At 51.4% G+C, this 21,400-nt stretch overlaps 1 protein-coding gene across 1 annotated transcript in view; it reads left to right on the forward strand.

The window, feature by feature from the left end:
- The window catches only part of CACNA1A (calcium voltage-gated channel subunit alpha1 A), a 252,419-nt gene that overhangs the window by 74,176 nt on the left and 156,843 nt on the right, over positions 1–21,400 (forward strand). Inside the window, exon 5 of the mRNA XM_089774768.1 lies at positions 4,305–4,601. Coding sequence (XP_089630894.1) covers positions 4,305–4,601 — 297 coding nt within the window. The remainder of the gene's footprint in view (positions 1–4,304; positions 4,602–21,400) is intronic.

Genomic DNA, 21,400 nt, shown 5'->3' on the forward strand with positions numbered 1-21,400 from the left:
AGGTTTTTTATTTAGACAGGACTATCTGTGGCCTTTGCTGCTGAAGTTATAGGTCTGCACCTGTATAAGGGACAGGTTATGAGTTATCCAGGGTAGAGCGCGCTAGCCACATCGGACCCCATCCCCCTCAAGCTAAGGCCCCTTGTTTGGGGACTGTTCCTGCATCTGCAGTTTGTAGAGCAGCTCCCTGGTCCTCACATTTACAGGACACTCACTGTACCTGAGTAGCAGCAGCCGGATCGGATTGGCTGTCCTGTGGTTGTCACGTAAGCAGGCCTCCTGTTCCCCAATGCCAGCCAATCAAACAACCACTTGTTAAGTCCCCAGGACAATCACTCGAATTGAGAACATTACTGACTCTAGATCTGCAGTAACTGTATTTCTTCGAGACGTGTTGTCCACCTGGGTTCCACAGTGCACCCTCCTTCCCTGCTCCTGTGGAGTTCCACTTCTGCAGGATTGTGCACCAGTGGGATGGCTGGTCCTGGTCCACACAATACACCCTCAGGTTGGAGAGCAGGAGGGTACCTAGGGCACAGATGGAGCCTTGCTTGACATTACTGGCCAAAAGAACCCGGCCCCACCTGCCTGGGGTGCATCTCAGGTGTGGATCAGCTCTTGGCCCGCTGCTATTTCACATTTATTATCAACGCTACGGAGGAAACATCAAATCGTCCCAGCTAAAGTTTAGTGTGACGCTGTGACCAAAAGGCATAATGCGACTCTGGAAGGCAGAAACTGGGGCTATTTTCCCAATCTGTTTGGCAACCACTGCAGGGATCCAGCATCCAGTTCTGTGGGCCACCGTTCAGGAGGGATGTCGATAAACCAAAGAGACTCAGCGAAGAGCCACGAACATGATTAAAGGGCCAGGAAACCTGCCTCATAGTGATGGACACAAGCTGCTCCATCTATTCAGCTTGACAAAGAGAAGGCTAAGGGGTGACTTGATTATAACTTTAAGCGTCTACCTGGGGAACAAATATTTAATAGCGGGGCTCTTCAGTCCTGCAGAGAAAGGTCTCATATGACCCTAGGGTTGGAAGCTGAAGCTGGACAAATTCCCCCTGGAAATAAGAGGAATTTGATAATTAACCACTAGAACCATTTATCCAGGGTCTTTGGGGACTCCTCACTGGAAGTTTTAGATTCAAGATAGGGTGTGTTTCTAAGGGGGCTGCTAGAGGGAGCCTTCTGGGGAGATCTTTGGCCCTTGCACATGCTCACAATGGTCCCTTCTGGCCTTGGAATTGAATAGGCACCAAGCATGGAGTCCGTGTGGACGAAGAACCCCAATTACTTGAGGGTAAATAGCTGTTCTTTCTATCCCCGATCGCCTTGCCCGTGCTGCAGCGCATGAACACTGGCGGAACTGGAGGCCCCCAGCAACGTGATACTCTAGCAGTGAGGACACTAGCTAGGTGAGGAGAATTCACTGCACATGCCTCACTTGGCCAGAACCCCTATGGCCTTCCCTGGGCATTCTGCTTCAGTAAGCAGGGCAGGATCAGGCCCTCAGTGCAAGACTGATTCATGTTCAGTGAAGTGTTTGTCAGAAAATACTCCCCCCCCCCCCCCCCCCCCGGGACCGAGTCATGCAACTAAATGGCCCCTTGAGCACACCCAGGGAAGATCTGTTAACAGGCAGAGCCTGGCCATACCCCTGCTTAATGTGCTCATTGCAGCTGGATAAATATTTGCACATCTGTCTCAGGATTGAACCCCACTGGGCCCAATCCTGGGAGGTGCTCAGCACTCGTAAGGCCCATGGGAGTCAGTGGGAATCCAGGGTGCCCGTCCCTGTGCAGGATGCAATACGATAATAGAAGATCAGGTTCTGCTCTGCTCTGGAGTTTGCTGGAGAGACTTTATTGACTTCACTGTATGAGTGACTGTGTGCTGGTGTAACTGCAAGCAGGTATGAGCTGCTGGCTGCAGCAGCAGTCTGCATGGAAGTCACTTAGGAAATTATATTACAATAGCCCTCCCAATGGATTCTCTTAAAATACAGGAGGCCCCCGAGATGCAACGGCCCGAGTTCCAAACCCCAGCACTTACAACCACTTTTGTAAGCGCGGAAGGGGCCGGAAATCCCCAACTTATGTCCTCGGCCTGCATTAACAACGGCACATGGCACCTGCCATAAATGTGGGTTCGAGTTACGACACCCCTGACTTGCAACGCTTCCTCCAGAACCAATCGCGTTGCAAGTCGGGCCTCCTGTACCAACAAAGGGGGACCCAACTGAAGGTCCTTACCCCAGGCTTCCTCACTTCTTATTCAGGCCAAGCGCCCACTGAAGGGAGGGGAAGTAAATTTGCCCAAATAAAGACAGAAACTCCTGGATCTGGCCGGTGGAGTTTCTCTGGATTTACACGGATGAAACTGAGCCCTCACAATCGTCCCAGCTGTTGCTCTTTCAAGGAAGATGTCGGTTTTGTGTAGAGTTTGTACAGGTCGCTTAGTGTCTCATAGGCATGACAACACAGATAAACAGACATGCACACACAGACATACACGTTCTCTTCTTGCTCAGGCAAATCAGGAGTAATTCCCAGCTACGCTGTTCTAAACCTGGGGCAGAGTCAGAGGAGATTCAGGGCCCACTTACTCCTTTCCCTGCCTGCCCCCACAAAGAAACAGGAGACCTGCACTGACCCAGAAACTAGCACTGCAGCCCAAGGAGCAGACTTGGACCCCCATTTCCCCAGTATAATCCTCAGCCCCCCAGAGGAATCCATCTGGGAACATACTTAGGGAAACTGCAGTTTATTTCTAGGGTTTCCAAACTGGAAGGGAGTGGGGGGGAGAGAAAAATCGGCCCCAACCTCCCTTTGCTCTCTCTCAGTCTCTCTCTTCTCCCAGAAACTCCACTGGGTTTGGTTGGGCAGCAGCTACTGATTGGTCCCAAGCCATCATGTGCTAAGCCTTGCTCAGGCTTTGGGATGGTCTGTGCTTGCATTAAATTGATCAGTTGCTGCACATTATAGCTCAACCTGCCAGTGAATCAGATCTTTTTTTTTCCATTTTTTTCTCTCTCTCTCCCAGTCCCTCCCTCTCTAACACCGTCTTATTTTAGCTATAACCCAGGAGGAGGAGGAGGAGGAGGAGGTGGAGGAATACAGGGCAGAAAAAATACTAGACATTGCAGCATCCAGGAAACCCTTATGAGTAGATGGTGGATGGGACCTGCTACTTCTCTCTTCTTTTTCATTGCTGGATTTTACAGGATTTCTTTGCTGCATTCAACTCCAAGATGATGCAAAATTGACATGCACGCACCCGCACCAAAATAATAAGAAAAATAAGGCAGAAGAAGGGACCATTGGTGAAATTGCAACAGGAAAAAAAATCCAGCCTACATCTTAAGAAGCCAAACAAGACCCCCCAAAAGCCTTTTTTTCCCTCTCCAGATCTTGCAACATTTTGAAGACAGCAAGATGATGCACAAGTGAAAGCAGAGACCTGGGGGAGGGATTTTTTTTTTTGGCTTTTTAAAAATTATTGTTTTCTTCCCTGTTGCTAATATTTTGGGGGGTGAGGATGAGGGGAATGCACTGATTTGAAAAACAAATGTTAGGGTACATTTGTTTTCAGGTGTGCACAGATTTTTTGCAAGCCGAGCAGGACAGAGGGAGGGTTGCATTTTTTATTGATATTTTTGCAAAAAAAATTGCTTTTGCAAATATATAGTTGCTGGCCCATTTTATGTATTTTTAGGGCACTTTCCCACCCCCAGGGCTTGAAGTGAGGAGTTGGTGCATTCATTTTTTTTAAATTGCATTTTGGTAGAGAGGAGGAGCTGCACTTGCTATATTTAATTGCAATTGTTTTGATTTATGCATTTACTTTGCTCGTAGGGAGGCATTCTTTTGTAAATTGCTTTTGTTTTGGTTTTGGACTGGCGGTGCCTTGCCTGTTTTCGTTACGATTCTTTTTTTGCGGGGTGGCTCGCTAATTATTCTTTTTAGAATTGGAAAAAAAAATCGGGTGAGGTTGGTGCAGCGACGGGGTCTGATTTGTACTTGCCGAGCACCATTTTCGGAGGGTGGTGCATTGGGGTTTCATTGCATTTTTCGGGGGGGCTGCGTGTGCGGGGCGCAGCGGCCCCTTTCCCGAGAGGCTCGAGGAAGGATGGCCAGGGTCTCTGGTGCTCTCCCCGGCCGAGCTCCCGCCTGAACACCCCTCCCTCTGCTGCAAGCCCCGCAAGCAGCAGCAGCAGCAGCAGCCGATGGGATGTGATCCGCGCCTCTCCTCCAGCAGCAGCCTCCGCAGCGTAACCCCCGGCCCTTTGCTCTTTGCAGGATGGCTCGCTTCGGAGACGAGGTGCCGGCTCGCTACGGGGCTGGCGGCTCCGGGGGAGCGGGCTCCGGGGGCGCGGCGGGCGGTGGAGGCGGCCGGGGAGCCGGGGGCAGCCGGCAGGGCGGACCGCCCGGGGCCCAGAGGATGTACAAGCAGTCCATGGCCCAGCGAGCCCGCACCATGGCTCTCTACAATCCCATCCCCGTCCGGCAGAACTGCCTGACTCTCAACCGGTCCCTCTTCCTCTTCAGCGAGGATAACGTGGTGAGGAAATACGCCAAAAAGATCACCGAATGGCCATATCCTTTCTGTTGGGGACCTCCGGGCTCGGGCACCCCCCAGAGCCAGGCAGCTGCACCCCTGATGCATGCAGCCCCAGAAGCAGGCAGCTGCCCCCCTAATGCATGCACCCCCCCGAAGCCAGGCAGATGCAACCCCGATGCATGCACCCCCCCCAAGCCAGGCAGCAGCACCTCCAATGCATGCACCCCTCAGAGCCAGGCAGCTGCACCTCCAATGCATGCACCCCTCAGAGCCAGGCAGCTGCACCTCCAATGCATGCACCCCTCAGAGCCAGGCAGCTGCACCTCCAATGCATGCACCCCTCAGAGCCAGGCAGCAGCACCCCTCAATGCATGCAACCCCCAGAGCCCGGCAGTTGCACCCCCAGATGCATGCAGTCCCCACCCAAGCAGCTGCCCCCAGATGCATGCAACCTTCCCCCAGGCAGCTGCCACCCCCACCTATGCAGCTGCACCCCTAACTCATGCATCTTTTCCCTGCCTGTGCATCTGCTCCCCAGCCTATGAATCTTCCCCCCACGGAAGCGCTGGCACCCTGTTGTGGATGTCTCCCTCTGCCCGCATATTGGCAACTCTTAATATGTACCCACCCCACCTATGCATCTGTCTGTATCCCCTAAGTCATGCATCTCCCCACCTGCTCTTTGGCCCCCCAGTCCATGTGTGTTTCCTGCCACCCACTCATCTGCACCCCATAGTGCGTGTGCAGAACCCGTGCATACACCCCTTTGTCTGCACATCCCTTTCTCCCAGACATCTGGCTCCGGAATGTAGCCATTTGCACCCCGGCCCAAGCATGAGGGCCTCCCATGTACCCCAGCCCATGCACTCCCACCCCAGTCAGCTCACCTGTATCCCTCCATCCACAGAACTTCACCTCCCTACACTGTCCCTGCGCCCCAACCCCCACCTTCCTCTGCATGCTGAGCCCCCTGCCGCCTGTCTAGGTATCGGATGTTCTTGCTCATGCTACCCTGCCTCCCCCTCACCTGGCCAGTCCCCTCATTCCAGGGGAAGGGGCTTAGGGTGCTTCCTGCTCAGACAGCATTTCCCCAGTGTGAGGGGCTCAGGGCTTGGATTGCAGACTGGGGAGACAGTTCATCGGCAGGGGGCTTGGGACTTCCCCTGCCACACAGATGGGTAGATGCCCAGCGTCCACAGTGGCCATGAACCTTCCAATAGAAGGCAGTGCAGGGGTTGGTGTGTGGGGTGAAAGGAGGAACCATGGGCCTGAGTCTTTCCCTATGAGAGGTGAGCCCGTGCAGGAGAAGTGGAAACGGGAGTTCCCCAGTGAACCCCTCAGTCCAGCGAGTGGGGATCGGGGATCTGTGGTCTCTAGAGGAGCAGACAGCACAGAGTCCACCCTGCCCCCGAAGTATGGCCCAAAGGGAGGGGCGCAGAGAAGGCTGCGGGTGGAGGTCTCACTTGCAGTGGGGTTTTGAGACAGAAAGAATCAAGGCTATTGGGAGGCTGAGGAGCTTGGGTCTTTACTGCTGCCACCCACGGCCTTTCTGCAGACGCAGCAATGGGTGGATGGTGCATGTTTGCACTATCCAGACCTGTCCATGTACAGGGCCGGACTCTGCTCTTGTTTACACCAGTCCGGAGTCACGCTATCCAAGTCAGTGAGGCTTTACACAGAGCCCAATTCAGCCCTCAGAGAGGTCATGTTGCCCCATGTTTATTGAACCCAGAGAGAGAGAAAGACAGTGTTTTATTTGTGCACCTCTGTATGCAGGATTACAGGAGCCACGTCCCTCTCTGCTCCATGGGCACAGTGCCCATTGCAGCCAGCAGCAGCTATTCCCGTGTATTTGGGTGCAGAATCAGACCCTGGGACCACACATTGCTCTGCCAGAATAGGACAGGGCCTGCCCCAGCCAGCTTTCAACTTAATTTCATAAGCAAGGAGGGGTTGGGAGTGAGAGCATGGACCTAGGAACCACTTATGGGCATATCTGCGGCGTCTTTCCATTGGAAGTGGTTTCCCAAGCTGGGTGGAGAAACTGAGGAATCGCTGTGTCTGCATCTGATGCTTCAACTCTGGTATGTAAATACCTTATGCTCCATTATGATTTTTTACTTATTTGCTGTTGTCTAGAGGGAAAGCCAGAAAACCAGATAAAGCCCCACACCCTCTCAAAACATGGCTGAGGAAAGCCACCGGGTGTATTTTAGAAGGCATAGTTTTAAAAGGAGCATTGTCCTTTGGTAATATGGCTGATAGAGATCTTGCATCTGTTGAAAGCTGGGGTTGAGCAAGATGCTTGGTGGCTGGATGGGAGAAGGTATCTCTGTATGCATTGAGTTATCTGGATGAGAAACCCTTACCAGTGTGTTCACCGGTAATCTTACGGGCATGCTGTTGGTATCTGATACCTTTCTGTTAAAATAGTGCAGTGAAAAATTACCTACATGGGACCTCTCTTAAGCTTTTTTGGGTAGAAAGTCTCTTTCTACAAGCCATTTCTAGATGCATGTGTTCCCCCTCAGCTTGATTGAAACCCCCTCCCCCAAACTACAGCACCCAGTTTTGGAACCAGGTTCTAATTTTGTTTGCACCTGTGTAAATCTGGAGCAGTTCCTTTCAAGCAAGGGGATTTATGCCCCGTGCAACTCGAATCAGAACCTGCCTCTCGATTCCTGTGGTATACCTGACCCTTGCAAATACTTCTTGTCAATGAGAAGCAGTTTAGATATTCACCAGCCTGATAGCTGGCTAACTGAGCATGTGCGCTGCAGTGCTTAGACACTGTGCTGATGAATGCTGTAAGAAGCGGTAGACTGGGTGGTCAGATAGATTTCTGCTAAGATCCTTTTTCCACACCGTTTTTGGGGCACTGGCTTAGTAAGATACACAAATTATTCTGACCTATCATTTTCTGGTGCATACATCTCCCCTCACCTTAGGGAGAATTTGGGGGCGGAAACAATGAAAAAACAGGGTTTTTGCTGTTCAGTGTCTGGAACCATAGCAGATAGAGATAGATAAAAGCTCTTTGGTTTCATATAGGCCATACTACCGGTAATCAATGCAGGATCATTCCCGACAGTCTTTTTTCTAATGCTTTTACTACCCTAATATTCAGCATCCTGGTGCTAAGAGCCTGTTTGGAATTTCAGCACATCTTCTGTGTTATTAGATTATACACTAGTACTGGTATGCGCCCTCCACTCCTTGTTTGCCTAGAAGGACAGTCTGGGCACAGCATTGCAAAGTCCGAAAACCCCAGGGGAATGCAATGCGCAAGGCTGCTAACTATGTCTTGGGGTGGGGAGAGGCCTGAAATTGACAATAGGCGAGAAATTTGGAGGCTAACTCTTGTCCTTCTGAACTCACCCTCTTTTGTGCCTAGATTTTGCAGTTCTGATGTTGCGCTAGAATAGATGACTAGACGAGGCTGAGCCTGCTTCCAAAGAGCAGTGATAGGATACCTCATCAGAGCTGGGTAAAACAAGGACAGAGGGAGAGATTCAGAACTCAGTTATGCTGGTGTGAATCGGCATTGCATTGAACAACGTGGAATAGCTCCCGTTTCGCCATGCAGCAAGTGAGATCGGGTGTTGAGCGCTTAAGTGAGAATTTCCGTTGTATCGTGGAATTGTGTTAGGTTTTGAAGCACTAGTAACGCTTTTGGTTAATGGTCTATGGTCTATGTAATGGGATACGAGTGTATTTTGGCGTGGACAGTGAAGACAGACGTGGAAGAGGTGTGTAGTGGACAAATTATGCGCTGTGTGCATGCAAGTACAGATGTCTAGAAAGAGTCACTGACCAGTACGTGTTTAATCAGAAGAATTAGGTCTCGTATAGTTGTCTGCATCCTGTTGTATGAATTAGGCAGCTATTGAAATATTCATTTAATGCACATATATAAAAATGTACTTGCACGGGGGGATTAGGAATCTTTCCCAGGTGTGGTCCTCAGCTTTTTCAAATCTAAGGTTTCCTTTAAGAAACAGTGCCCTGTCCTTAGGGTAGGGAAGAAAGCTTCGCCATTTTGTACCAAGTGTAAACGGACAGTCTGCTGTTTTCCTTAGTCTGCCCAGACTGCTGCAGTGCCTCTGTTGCAGCTGACAAGAGCTTGCCACTGTGGAAACTGAATGGTAGCATTCAGTTTAATGGGTAGCAGGTTTAAAACTAATAAAAGAAAGTTCTTCTTCATACAGCGTGTAGTCAACCTGTGGAACTCCTTGCCAGAGGAGGCTGTGAAGGCTAGGACTATCATAGGGTATGTCTACACTACAAAGTTAGTTCGAACTAATGGACGTTAGTTCGAACTAACTTTCCTAGGCGCTACACTAGCGCTCCGCTAGTTCGAATTTAATTCGAACTAACGGAGCGCTTAGTTCGAACTAGGTAATCCTCATTCCACGAGGATTAAGCCTAGTTCGAACTAGCTAGTTCGAATGAAGGGGTGTGTAGCCCCTTAATTCGAACTAGTGGGAGGCTAGCCCTCCCCAGGTTTCCCTGGTGGCCACTCTGGCCAACACCAGGGAAACTCGTCTGCCCCCCTCCCGGCCCCAGACCCCTTAAAGGGGCACGGGCTGGCTACGGTGCCCGTGCCAGGTGCAAGCCTGCCAGCACCCAGCCAGCAGACCCTGTACCTGGCACGGATCGAGCCACCCACCCGATGCCCCCCAGCCCTCCCCCTCTTCCCGGGACCAGGCTGGCGGCTCCCGGGAGCTTGCCCGGGACCACAAGAGGCTTGCCCGGGACCACGAGGAGTACCGGTAGTTCGGAATAGGACCCTAGTCCGAACTACCTAGTTCGAGCCCCGTGTAGCCGCGCTACACGGGGTTCGAAGCAGCGGGGATTTAAAAATGGCGGCTCCCCGCTTATGCTAATGAAGCCCGGGAAATTCAAATCCCGGGCTTCATTAGCAAGTGCGGTATGCATACATTACCCCGCTAGTTCGAACTAGCGGGGTAGTGTAGACATACCCATAGAGTTTAAAGAGAAGGTAGATAATTTCATGGAGGTTAGGGCCATAAAAGGCTATTAGCCAGGGGATAGAAATGGTGTCCCTGGCCTCTGTTTGTCAGAGACTGGAGAGGGATGGCAGGAGACAAATCGCTTGATCATTGTCTTCGGTCCACCCTCTCTGGGGCACCTGGTGCTGGCCACTGTCAGCAGATAGGCTACTGGGCTAGATGGACCTTTGATCTGACCCCGTATGGCCATTCTTATGTTCTTATGAATGAAAGTCTTTGAGTTTTGTTTCTGGTCGTATAAATCCCGGGGGTAGAAATGGTAGGCAAGGAAATCTGGCCATTTTCAGTCTGCTGCTGCAGCTTGGGAAAGCTCTGTGGAGCTGCTGGGAGAACCACAGATACCTTGAGAGGAGAATAGAAAAAGAGGGCCGGAGTCGCCTCTCACTTATACCAATGTAACTCCATTGATTTGAGCTGGGAATCATTCCTGATTTAAACCAAGGGGAGAGTTTGTGGAGGGGTAGGAGAGAGGCGACCGCATGTTATGCCCACCCCTCATGCAGCTGCCAAAAGATGGGAAAATAAGAACTCTCCCCCCCCCACGCCCTTCTAATAAGAGATGGGCTGTGGGGAGTTGGAGACAGACCCACACTAGCCAAACGAGGAGCCCCTGCGCAGGATCCAAAGACTGCACCCTGGTGGAAATCCCACAACCCTTTCCCTTAACCCAGTCATTCAGTAGAGGGGGTTGGCTTCTCAGACGGGCACTGCCACTGGTACGTTGGTCTGTGACTAGTAGATTTATTTCTTTGGCTATCACGTATCTAGCCACATCCCCAAGCCTTCTTTGTGGGTGAATGGGTGGCTGTGGGATTGGATGGGTGAGAAAGTGGGAGGGATGAAAAGGTGAGAAAAGAGAACACGCTGTATGTAGACTGGAAGTACCGTCTTTTATTTGGTGGCTGTACCACACCCTGCATCATCCCTAGGCCATTATGGAGTCTAAGCCCTATTTTAATGCACCTAATAAATAACAGACAGACCCAACTACAGTGGGGTTCGGGTCAATGGTCTCTCTAATTCTTTCCATCCATGTGCAGAATAAATGTTGTTATATGCACCAAGGGATGTGCACAGCCAGTAGAAACACATGCTGCCGGCTGTGGGCGCTCTGCTTATCAGCTGGGTGGCATGTGAATCTCTCCTGGACGGCCACCCAAACGCTCTGCTTAGTGGAAACGCTGGTCCTGGGGTTCCTAGTGGCTACATAATGCACCTACTAACTACAGTAAGTGCCCAGCACAGCAGGGTCTTTTCTGGGCCATGACTGGCACTACTAGGTGCTACTGCAGTCCAAGTAATACCAATAAGCAATGGGGGAGTGAGTGTATGTGACCTTGGGAAGAAAGAAGTGGGAGCTAGAAGGAGACAGAAAATATAAAAGCAGAAGAACAAACTGTGGAGAAAGAAAAACACAAACCATAGGAGGAAGAAGTGAGAGAGAGAAGAGGAGAGAGACATAGATGATGCCTCAAGAAAAGACGCACTGTGACCTGAGAGAGAAAAGAAAAAGCGGAGTGCAGACAGGGAAGCTACGTCTAGACTAGCATGATTTTGCGGAAATACTTTTAATGGAAAAGCTTTTCCGTTGAAAGTATTTCCGCAAAAGAGCGTCTAGATTGGCAAGCGCCTTTGCGCAAAAGCATCCATGGCCAGTCTAGACGCGATTTTGCGCAAAAAAGCCCCGATCGCCATTTTAGCCATCGGGGCTTTTTTTTGCACAAAACAATTCTTCCCTGTCTACACTGGCCCTCTTGAGCAAGTATTATTGTGCAAGAGGGCTTTTTCCTGAGCGGGAGCGGGAAAGTATTTGCACAAGAAGCACTGATTTTGTACATTACAAAGTCAGTGTTCTTGCGCAAATTCAAGCGGCCAGTGTAGACAGCTGGCAAAGTTTTGCGCTAAAGCGGCTGCTTTTGCGCAAAATCTTGCCAGTCTAGACACACCCATAGGAAAAGACGGTAACAGAAGCCTGTTGGAGCAGTGGCATCAACAGGGCTGGATGAATAGTAACCCTCAGGCTAGGTATGTAATAGTGTAGTCCAGGGTTTCTTAAACTTTGTGCTACTGTAACCCCCCTCTAAGTTGCTCGCAACCGCCCGGGGGGTCAGGACCCACAGTTTGAGAAACGCAGGAGTAGTCGATTAACTGATAAGCAAAAGCTTATCGGTTAATGCTATAGACTGCTTGCATTCCCCCCGCCCACCAGTACACTGGCCAGCAGCCTGGCTCAGTCCTGGCTTGCGTTGGGTCTGGGACCTACCCCCGCTGCAGCTCTGCATTTAAAGTATATTAGGGGCTAGGTGAGCAGACAGCCTGGCTCAGTTCCAGTTCATGCTGGGCCTGGGAGCTCAGACGCTACCCCCAACAGAGGCAGTGCTGTATCAGAGGCAGCAGCACGGGGCAACAAGCAGCCAGTCCACCAGGGAAGCTGGTTTTCACTTGACTATTCAATTAACCGAGATTTAACATCCCTACTTGGGCTAGTGTTTGATGGATTTCACTAGGATTTTTTACAGACCCTGGGGTTGGTGGTAAGTGGCTGATCAAACACCCTTCAATGACAAAACTGTTCCACCCGTGGCCAACAGAGAGTGATTCCCTTTACTGGTCCTGCCCTAGCAACGGACTTACATTTTAAAATATGTATTCACACTCAGTTGGCACAGGGTGGCCTAGTGTTAAGGTGCTGGGTTACGGCTCAGAAGCTGACCTTGGGCAATTTACTTCATTATTTCTGTGCCTCAGTTTCACCAGTTGTAAAATGGGGGTGATGCTTTCCTTCTCCCACCCTTAATCCGTCTAGCTCCTGGTGCTGCAAACGCAGGTCTGCCTAACTTCACTGCAGTCTGGCACTGTCTGGTCCAGCAACATCCGAGGTCTGGCATGATGTTAGTTAGCCAGATGGCCACTTATCATGTGGGTGGCCAAGTTTCCCATGGTCCCATAAAGTTTGTTTACAGCCTGCAGTCCTGGCTCTCCGTGTCCTGTGCTGTTATTTAGCTTCAGTTTACCCTAAATGTCTTCTCAGAGCCCAGTAAGGAGTAGAAGTGTTGGCAGTACTGCTAGACAATATTGACCGCCTGTGGTCCGGCAAATTCTCTTATTCGGCACCGATCAGGTCCCGAGGGTGCCGGACTAGAGAGGTTCCATCTGAATTGGGACTACTTCAGGTAGCAAAGTCAAAATGTGCTAGTAGGACCAGAGCCTCAGGTTGTAAGTGTGTTGGACACTATCTTAAGGGACACACCGAGGGTTGAGACAGGGACCTCCAGAGCTGAATTTATGAGCTGCTCCAGCTCCCTGACACACGCCTCTCCTCTGGGGATTAGGCACCAGTGGAGTGCTGGAGCACACTCTCAGCCATGGGTTACATAACCTCCTGGGGAGGGTCTGGGTTGAGTTCCTTCCGCAGACAGTGCCAAGCTCAAATCTTGGTGGAGACCTTTAGGCTCTGCTGTAGTACAAGTAAGATCGATAAGGAGAAAGTTGATTGTCGATAGGGTACAATTAAATGAACTACAGTAAGCAGCATGTGGCTGATTTATTCCCTGGAATTGCAGTCAGGTGGCTTTGAGGGAGAGGGGGTTTGGCAGCACAGTTATTTACACCCTGGGCATCTGGCTTAGTCTTTGATCTGGTTATTATTGGGCAAGTTTTTCAAATGAATCTGGGATGGGGTCTGAATTCAGAGCCCACACAGGTCTGTGGAAAGTCTCCCTTGACTTTCACATGCTTTGAATTTAGGTTTTCAGTTTTGGAACTTCTTAGATAGTGGAAGATTCCAGGACCCATGGGAGCGTGTACTGTTAGCATCTGATATGTACATCACATTAGTCCCCAAAGGCCCCAGTCAGAATTCGGGCCTTAATATGCTGGGTGCTGTACATCGGAGTACATAGCCACCCTCTAGAAGAACCAACATGCTGAACAAAACCTGGGACGGATGAAAGATCAGGGTGAAGAATGGAATTAAATCTATACATTAGACACATTTGAATTGTACGTTTTAAAAATACAAATGAAGTACAGGTGGAACCTCTCTAGTCCAGCACCCTCGGGACCTGATCAGTTCTGAACCAGAGAATTTTATGGACCACAGGAGGTCAATATTGTCTAGCAGCATTGCCAGCACTGCCGCTGGGCTGTTAGAGGACATTTAGGATAAATTAGGACCGGTGGCTGAAAACAAACTTTATGGGACTGTGGGAAACTTGGTTACACCCATGAAAAGTAGACATCCGGCGTACTAACATCATGCCGGACAATGGATGTTTCTGGACCAGAGAGTTCTGGACTAGAGAGGTTCAATCGGTACAAGTAAGCTATGCCCATCTCTCCCTCCATCTAACCTCCGTCCAATGGCTGGCTTCAGAGAGGCATTGCAACTGAGTTGAGACTCGAGGAGAGATTGGGGCTGTATGTGTGTTGCTTGGTACTGATGTCTCAGCCTGGAGCACGTCTTCTGAAGTTTCATTCTGGATTTCCTGTGAAGATCTTGTTTTCCCAGGAATTAAAAAACAGCCATAAACAAATTTGCTTCTGGCTAAAATGTTAATGGATGCATTAACAGGAGTGTTGTGAGCAAGACACGAGAAGTCATTCTTCCGCTCTACTCTGCACTGATCAGGCCTCAATTGGAGCATTGTGTCCAGTTCTGGGCACCACATTTCAAGAAAGATGTGGAGAAATTGGAGAAGGTCCAGAGAAGAGCAACAAGAATGATTAAAAGTCTAGAGAACATGAGCTAGGAAGAAATATTGAAATTGAGCTTGTTTAGTTTGGAAAGGAGAAGACTGAGAGGGGACATGATAGCGGTTTTCAAGTATCTAAAAGGGTGTCACAAGGAGAAGGGAGAAAAAATTTTCTCCTTGGCCTTTGAGAATAGGACGAGAAGCAATGGGCTTAAACTGCAGCAAGGGAGGCTTAGGCTGGACATTAGGAAAAGCTTCCTAATTGTCAGGGTGGTTAAACACAGAAATAAATTGCCTAGGGAGGCTGTGGAATCTCCTTCATAGAGATATTGAAGAGCAGGTTGGACAGACACCTGTCAGGGATGGTCTAGATGGTGCTTGGTCTTGCTGTGAGGGCAGGAACTGGACTCAATGACCTCTCGAGGGCCCTTCCAGTTCTAGTGTTCTAGGTTTCTATTATTCTATCCTGGAAGATCAGGCCAGGAGCCTGTACCACCATAGAGAGTGCACCAGTGTCTAGCTTTCTGCTACTGGTTCTAAAACAGACATAGAGCCAGGGAGATGGAGCTGTCTCGTGTGTCACTCCCTTGAACTCAGGGAGGATTGCCCCACCAGCGAGTGGCCACTGTTAGCTAGCGCAGGCCCTACCTCCGCTTGCCCACAAGCACTAGCTTGCGTAAGAAGGCCAGGCCGGAGGGCTGTCAGACCCTGGTTTTGTTGTTGGATCTGTGCAGCGGCAAGCTGGGAGGGGAAGAAAGCCATCTTCCAGGGAGAACTCCAGGGCTCCACTCCTCAGCATTCAAACCAAGGGGCTCACTTATAGTCCCCTTGCTCTCCGAAATCAGCCTGGTGACTTGTACGAATGAGGGCTGCAGGTCAGCAAAAGCAGCCAGATGCTCTGCAAAAAAGACGACCCAGATTCTTAGCCCTTGAAACCAGCTCTGACACATTACAACATTCCCCTCCCCCCCATTGCAGCTGTAAAATTTCCACTGTCTTTTGGTGCTTTTTAGTGCAGCTTAGAAAAAAATCACAGGCCTGATTCTCCCTGTCCCACAGCATGCACCATTTACATGCATTCAGAGTGGGTGCAAAATGTTATCACATCAAAATGGTGATTTGCATCATCTTTGCTCAGGTGTAAACACGCACAGATCCTGACCCACCCGTGTCTGAGTGCAGTACCGTGCAAAACAAGTGCAAAATGCCACCATACCCGTGCAGTAGCTTTGTGCACTCACTGTGCACGCCCTTTGCGTTTATGCCCTTGACTAGTGAAGGTGCAGGGCAAGTTTGAATTGGGCCACATCTGATTGAAACAACAAACATTGTCCTTCATTGTGTTACTAATATCTGAGAGTGTGGCATGAAAGCTCTGTTACCCAGTCCGTTGGGGGAATCGGCCATGCCAGCTAACTGATGGAATCTCACTTGGCAAAGAATTATAACACAGGTTGAACCTCTCTAGTCCGGCACTCTCGGGTCTGGTTACTCCGTGGCCTGACATGATTTGAGTTAGCTGGAGGGCCACTTGTCATGGGGGTGGCCACGTTACTCATGGTCCCATAAAGTGTGTTTACAGCCCCCAGTCTTGGCTCTCAGTGTTCTGTGCCCTTATTTCACTCTAAGAGTATGTCTACACTACCCCCCTACTTCGAACTAGGGGAGTAGTGTAGACATACCCTAATTTACCCCAAGGTATCTTCTAAGAGCCCAGCAAGCAGTGGCAGTATTGGTAATGCTGCTAGATGATATTGACCTCCCATGGTCCAGCAAATTCTTTGGTTCGGCACCGGTCCGGTCCCCAGGGTGCCAGACTAGAGAGGTTCAACCTGGACAATAAAATGAATAAAGTATAAAATAGTACACAGGGAGTCCCTAATCCAGCAGCAGCACTGCACTGCAGAGTGGTTGGTTTCTGGAAGCACATGGGTGTATACAGGTGATGCTTTCTATACAGGGGGTTATCTTAGAATCATAGCACACTAGAGAACTGGAAAGGCCCTCGAGTCCAGTCCCCTACCCTCACGGCCGGACCAAGCACCGTCTAGCTAATCCCTGACAGGTGTCTGTCTAACCTGCTCTTAAATATCTCCAGAGATGGAGATTCCACAACCCCCTTAGGCAATTTTTTCCAGTGCTCAACCACCCTGACAGTTAGGAAATTTGTCCTTATGTCCAACCTAAATCTCTCTTGCTGCAATTTAAGCCCATTGCTTCTTGCCCTGTCCTCAGAGGTCAAGGAGAACAATTTTTCTCCCTCCTCCTTGTAACATCTGTTGAGATACCTGAAAACTGCTATCATGTCCCCTCCCAGTCTGCTCTTTTCTAAACTACACACACCCAGTTCTTTCAGGCTTCCCTCACAGGCCATGGTTTCTAGACCTTTCATCATTTTTGTTGCTCTTCTTATGACACTGCACATCCCTATGGGCAGCATAGCGCAGACCACGGAAAATACATTCCCCACGACAGCTGCAGGGAACAGGAGTGAATCTGCCTTTGATGCCTCAGAAGGCACTTCAGCATCTTGCAGTGCCAGGGTCATTATCCGCATCAGTTCTCACTGTGGAGGAAGACGGTGTGGTAGATTGGGCTGAACCTCTATTGACCCTGACACACCCAGGATTGTGTCAGGGTCCTGATTGCAGGCTGCTTGTCCTCTGCCTTTTTTGCATAAAAGTAGAGTGCAGACTATGCAGTCACATAATGCGCGGGGCAGCGTATTCGTCCTGGTGACTTGACTGAAGAGTTGTACTGGGAGACGTCCGAATGCCGCTTCAGTGAGCTTTCAGGGTAGGTGAGTGTCTGATAACAGAGCTTTTACTGTAACACAGGAAGTCAGGCCTGGATCCTCAGCTTGTGCAAATGAGTGGAACTGTTCATAGACTCGTAGGGCTGGAAGAGACCTCAGAAGTGTCCCTTACCCTGCTTTCATACCAGCTGCACATTTTTGTAAATCGCCCAGCTCTGTACTCGAGCGAGCTCCGTTTCGATTTGGTTTCTGCTCAGTTTTCCTCTTCGTACTGGGCCCTAAAGCAAGGGATGCTAAATGGGACTGTTTATTTTCCATAACCATGTCTGCTGGGAGTACAAAGACAATTCATACATCTATTTCTCTTGCTTTTCGCTTTTCTAAGCCCTTGTTTTGATAGAATCCGTGTTCATGGCAGGAGTTGAGATTTGGGGCTTCTGGGCTTTGCTTTAACTAGCACGTACTGCCCCGGTGTTCCTGATGCTGATCTCATCTACGCCAGTGTGGAGCTGGAGGATGCGCCTTGGAAATCTAAGGGGTAGACTTCCGATTTATCACAGGTGTGACTGAGGTCAGACTCTAGCCCCAGGCAGGGGTGTGACCAGGAAACCTCACCCTTCACGGGTGAGGCTTATCAGTTATGGATAACGAGTGGGGGCTGGAGCAGCCCACCTTAGGCAGGGGGTGCTCTAGCCCGGGTGTATACAGGTGGGCCTGGCCCAGGTGTGCTGCAGGCAGGGGTGCTCCAGCCCATCCGTGGCAGGCCAGGGGGCCACGTTAGCCCAGGTGGGCTGAAGCGCCCTCCCCGCTCCCCACCAACGCCTGTTTAACCAGTTAACTGGTTACACGTAAAGTTTACCCGGTTAACGAATCGAATGGGATTTTACATCCCTAGCCCCAGGTGTGTAAGTTAATGTCCAAAATAAAGACAGGTCTCATTTTGCAGCGCTAGTTCCCTTGGCCTCACCGAGGGTTTAGAGCAGTGCTAGTGATGGGAGACTCAGGCCCATGCAGAAAGTGGCTGGCCAATGGAACTGGGATGTTGGAGGCTGGCTGGAGAGAAATCGATGTTACCTGGGTGGCATGTCCAGAGAGGGGGCACGATGGTTGAGGTGGAGAGCGGAGTGGGATGTGCCCCAGCAGGAACACATCAAGATGTGAGGAGCCTGTGTGGAAGGAGGGGAAATCCTTTGGCCACAGTGTTATTGGGAAACGGGCCTGCAGGGGGTTAAAGTGCCGTTCCTCTTCCCCTCCTCGTCTGAGCCCTTGGAAACCTCTCTGCATGTTTGGCTGCAGACAGGTGTATCCAGCTCCCCGTCGTGTGCTGTCTGCTCAGTCCACAGGAAACACGGGCATGTTACAGTCCCAGCTCGGGCGCTTTCATGCAGGCGATTGAAACTCAGGCTTCTAGCGCTGAAGATCTCTGCCCAGTCCCCGGTACGTGGGGCAGGATGGTGGCCTTGATGTACACATGGCTGGGTGGCTGACTCGGGAGCTGGTATGGCCTTCTCGGTAAAGCAGTGGCTTTAGGACTCAGGAGACCTCGGGTCTGTTCCTAACTTAGCTGCTGGGTGACTCCAGACAAGTCACTTTCCTCTGCCTGTGCCTCAGTTTCCCCATCAGTAAAACGGGGATGCTGTTCGTAACCTCCTTTGAGAGGTATGGCTTTAAATGATGGTTAAAGGTGCTGTGAGTGGTGGTGTCTGTCTGCCCAAGATCAGTCTCAGCCTGTCATTTTATGCTGATTCCCACAGCTTCGTGTACACCCTAATAAGGGAGAGATTCCAGCCAGACCCCACAATGCTCAAGGGAGCCTCTCTAAAAGAGACTAGCTGGGCCCCCGGCCACAGAGCCCTCCTTCGGCTGGCTTTTCCACCGGCTCGGGGGGTCTTGGCACATTTAGGCGGGCAACACTCCATTCCCTGTCTTGCCAATGGGTTGGATTCGCATCCCTGCCCCGACTTCCTGTGGGAGGCTGCAGCTCTGTCCTTACCAGCAGCAGCAGGAGGCGGGGCCTCAGAGACCTTGCAAAAGTGTCGGAAGCTTGCTAGCTGCTCACAGTCCTCTCAGCGGCTGCTTTCTGCTGAGGCAAACAGCGCCTTGAATTACCTGCCTCTAGAGTTTTCCCTGACTGCAAAAATTAAAGCTCCCCTTGCCCCCCTCCCGGATTCCTGATCTGGAAGAGCCACCGGGGACTGTCCCATCTGCTGGTGGAACGAAAGCTGGTGGCAGCCGCCGGCGGGGTTAGCTTTAGCAGGGGTGATGCTTGGAAGGTCATGGGATGTGTAGCACCTGCAGGCTGTTGTGACGGCCCTGAGCGAGGGAGCAAGGGCATGCCGTCCAAGTGAGGCCTGTGTCCTCCCGCCCCACTGCAGTTCTGCTCCGAGTCGCTGGCTCAAAAGGAGCCTGAAATATCTGTTGAAAATCCAGTCAAACTAGGGATGTAACAGTGGAGTCAATTAACCGATTAACCAATAAGCAAAAGCCTATAAGTTAATACTACAGATGACATGCATTTCTCGCCCCGCCCCCGCCAGTACGTTTTGTAGCAGGCTGGCCAGCAGCGCGGCTCAGTGCTGGCTTGCGACAGGTCCGGGACCTGCCCCCGCTGTGGCTCTGCATTTCAAGTGTATTAGAAGCTGGGTGGGAAGGCAGCCTGGCTCAGTTCCGACTTGTGCTGGGTCCAGGAGCTCAGACCCTCCTCTAAACGGGCTGCTGCCTCTTTATCAGAGGCAGCAGCACAGCGTGACAAGCAGTCGGTCTGAGGGGAGCTGGTTTTTAAACTGGCTCCCTTGTGGACCAGCTCCCACCTGGCACCCCGCGCTGCTGCCTCAGATAGAGAGGCAGCACTGCAGCGTGGCAGGGGGCTCCTCGGGAGTGAGGCCGGATTGCACTGGCTGCCGACCACGCCCCGGGGGGCTATAGAATAGTCGAGTAACCGCTAAGAATTCATGAGGTTACTCAACTATTCAGTTAATTGACATTTAACATCCCTAGTCAAAACACCAGGAAGGTGCCAATTTCCAGCATTGTTTAGTGGGTGAAGCAGAGGGCGGGAGGGGGGGCTGAAGCTAGCGAGGAAGGGAGGGTGTGCTCGCAGTCGGGCGAGTGATCAAGGAGTCGAGACTTTCTTTTGGCTCCAAGGGGTTATTGTGAGGCATGGAGAGCTGGGTGTTCTGCATTGGATTCCTTCCTCAGGGAGGAAGTGTGACCGAGTGAACCCTATGACAAGGCCCCAGGCTTTGGTCTAGCACTGAGGAGGGGTGTGGTCCAGCAGTTACATTAGGGATGAGAGAGGCAGAGCATCATGGTCCAGCGGGCGTTTGTTTCTAGTGATGAAGGCAGGGGTCTGGGCTCTTTCAATGGGCGTTGTCAGGGTGAAAGCCAGGCACTTGGGTTCTGTTGCCAGTTCTAGGAGCGCCTCGTTGCAGGCCCTACGCAAGCTCTTCCCCCAGGTTTCCCCCCTCAAAGGGCTTTGAGATCCTCAGACTGTAGGTATGAAGGAGGGCAACGGGTTGTTACTAGTGAGGCAGAATCGTTCACCGGGCCCAGGTTTGCTCAGATGGCCCCCGAGACGGATCCAAGTGCTGGGGGTGCAGCTTGTCCCAGGAGTCGGAGAGGTTCAGGGGCTTGGGCAGCCTGTGCTTCTGTCTGGTTCTCCGAAGTAGAAGCTACAGAGGCGGCAGAAGGGCCAAGGTCGCTCCCAGGTTTAAGCGGTGAGGAGTCCTGTGGCACCTTATAGACTAACTGAAGTGGAGGAGCATAAGCTTTCGTGGGCAAAGACCCACTTAAAAGTGGGCAAAGACCCAGGTTTAAAAGTTCCAGACGAGAACTCACCATCTCTAGCTACCCTAGTTCCCGTCTCTTTCCAGGAGAAACGAGCCAGGCTGCTGCCTGCAGGAGCCACACATCGAGCTGCAGGCGTGGGCTGGAGAGAGGGATGCCGCAGTTTTGTGACTAGTCCCCCCCACTCCTCTCCTGTCACCGCCCCCTCCCGATGTCTGTACCTGGCAGCAAGGGTCCTTGTCAAAATGGAGACTACAGAGCGGCTCTCAGTCCCCTGGGAGCTTTGCCCCTCGGGCCTGCCTTCAAGTGAGGCCAGTTTACCCAGTTAATTGATTAAACAAGGGCACGGCTCCAGCCTGGCTGCTTCTAGCCCCACCTGGGGCTGCTGGTTCCCCGCCTGCATGGGGTCGGAAGTGGCAGCCCTGCGTGGGGCTGGCAGAGCTGCTGCCACATCTGGGAGCCACTGCCATGTCCAGGGCTGCTTCCTCATGCAGCGGGCCACGGGCGGGGGGCTGCTCCCCAGGTACCAGTTAACCTAGTACGGAAGCCCAGTGGCACTGTGGCAA

Source organism: Pelodiscus sinensis, chromosome 31, assembly GCF_052426305.1.
Source record: "Pelodiscus sinensis isolate ZL-2025 chromosome 31, ASM5242630v1, whole genome shotgun sequence".
NCBI lineage: Eukaryota > Metazoa > Chordata > Testudines > Trionychidae > Pelodiscus > Pelodiscus sinensis.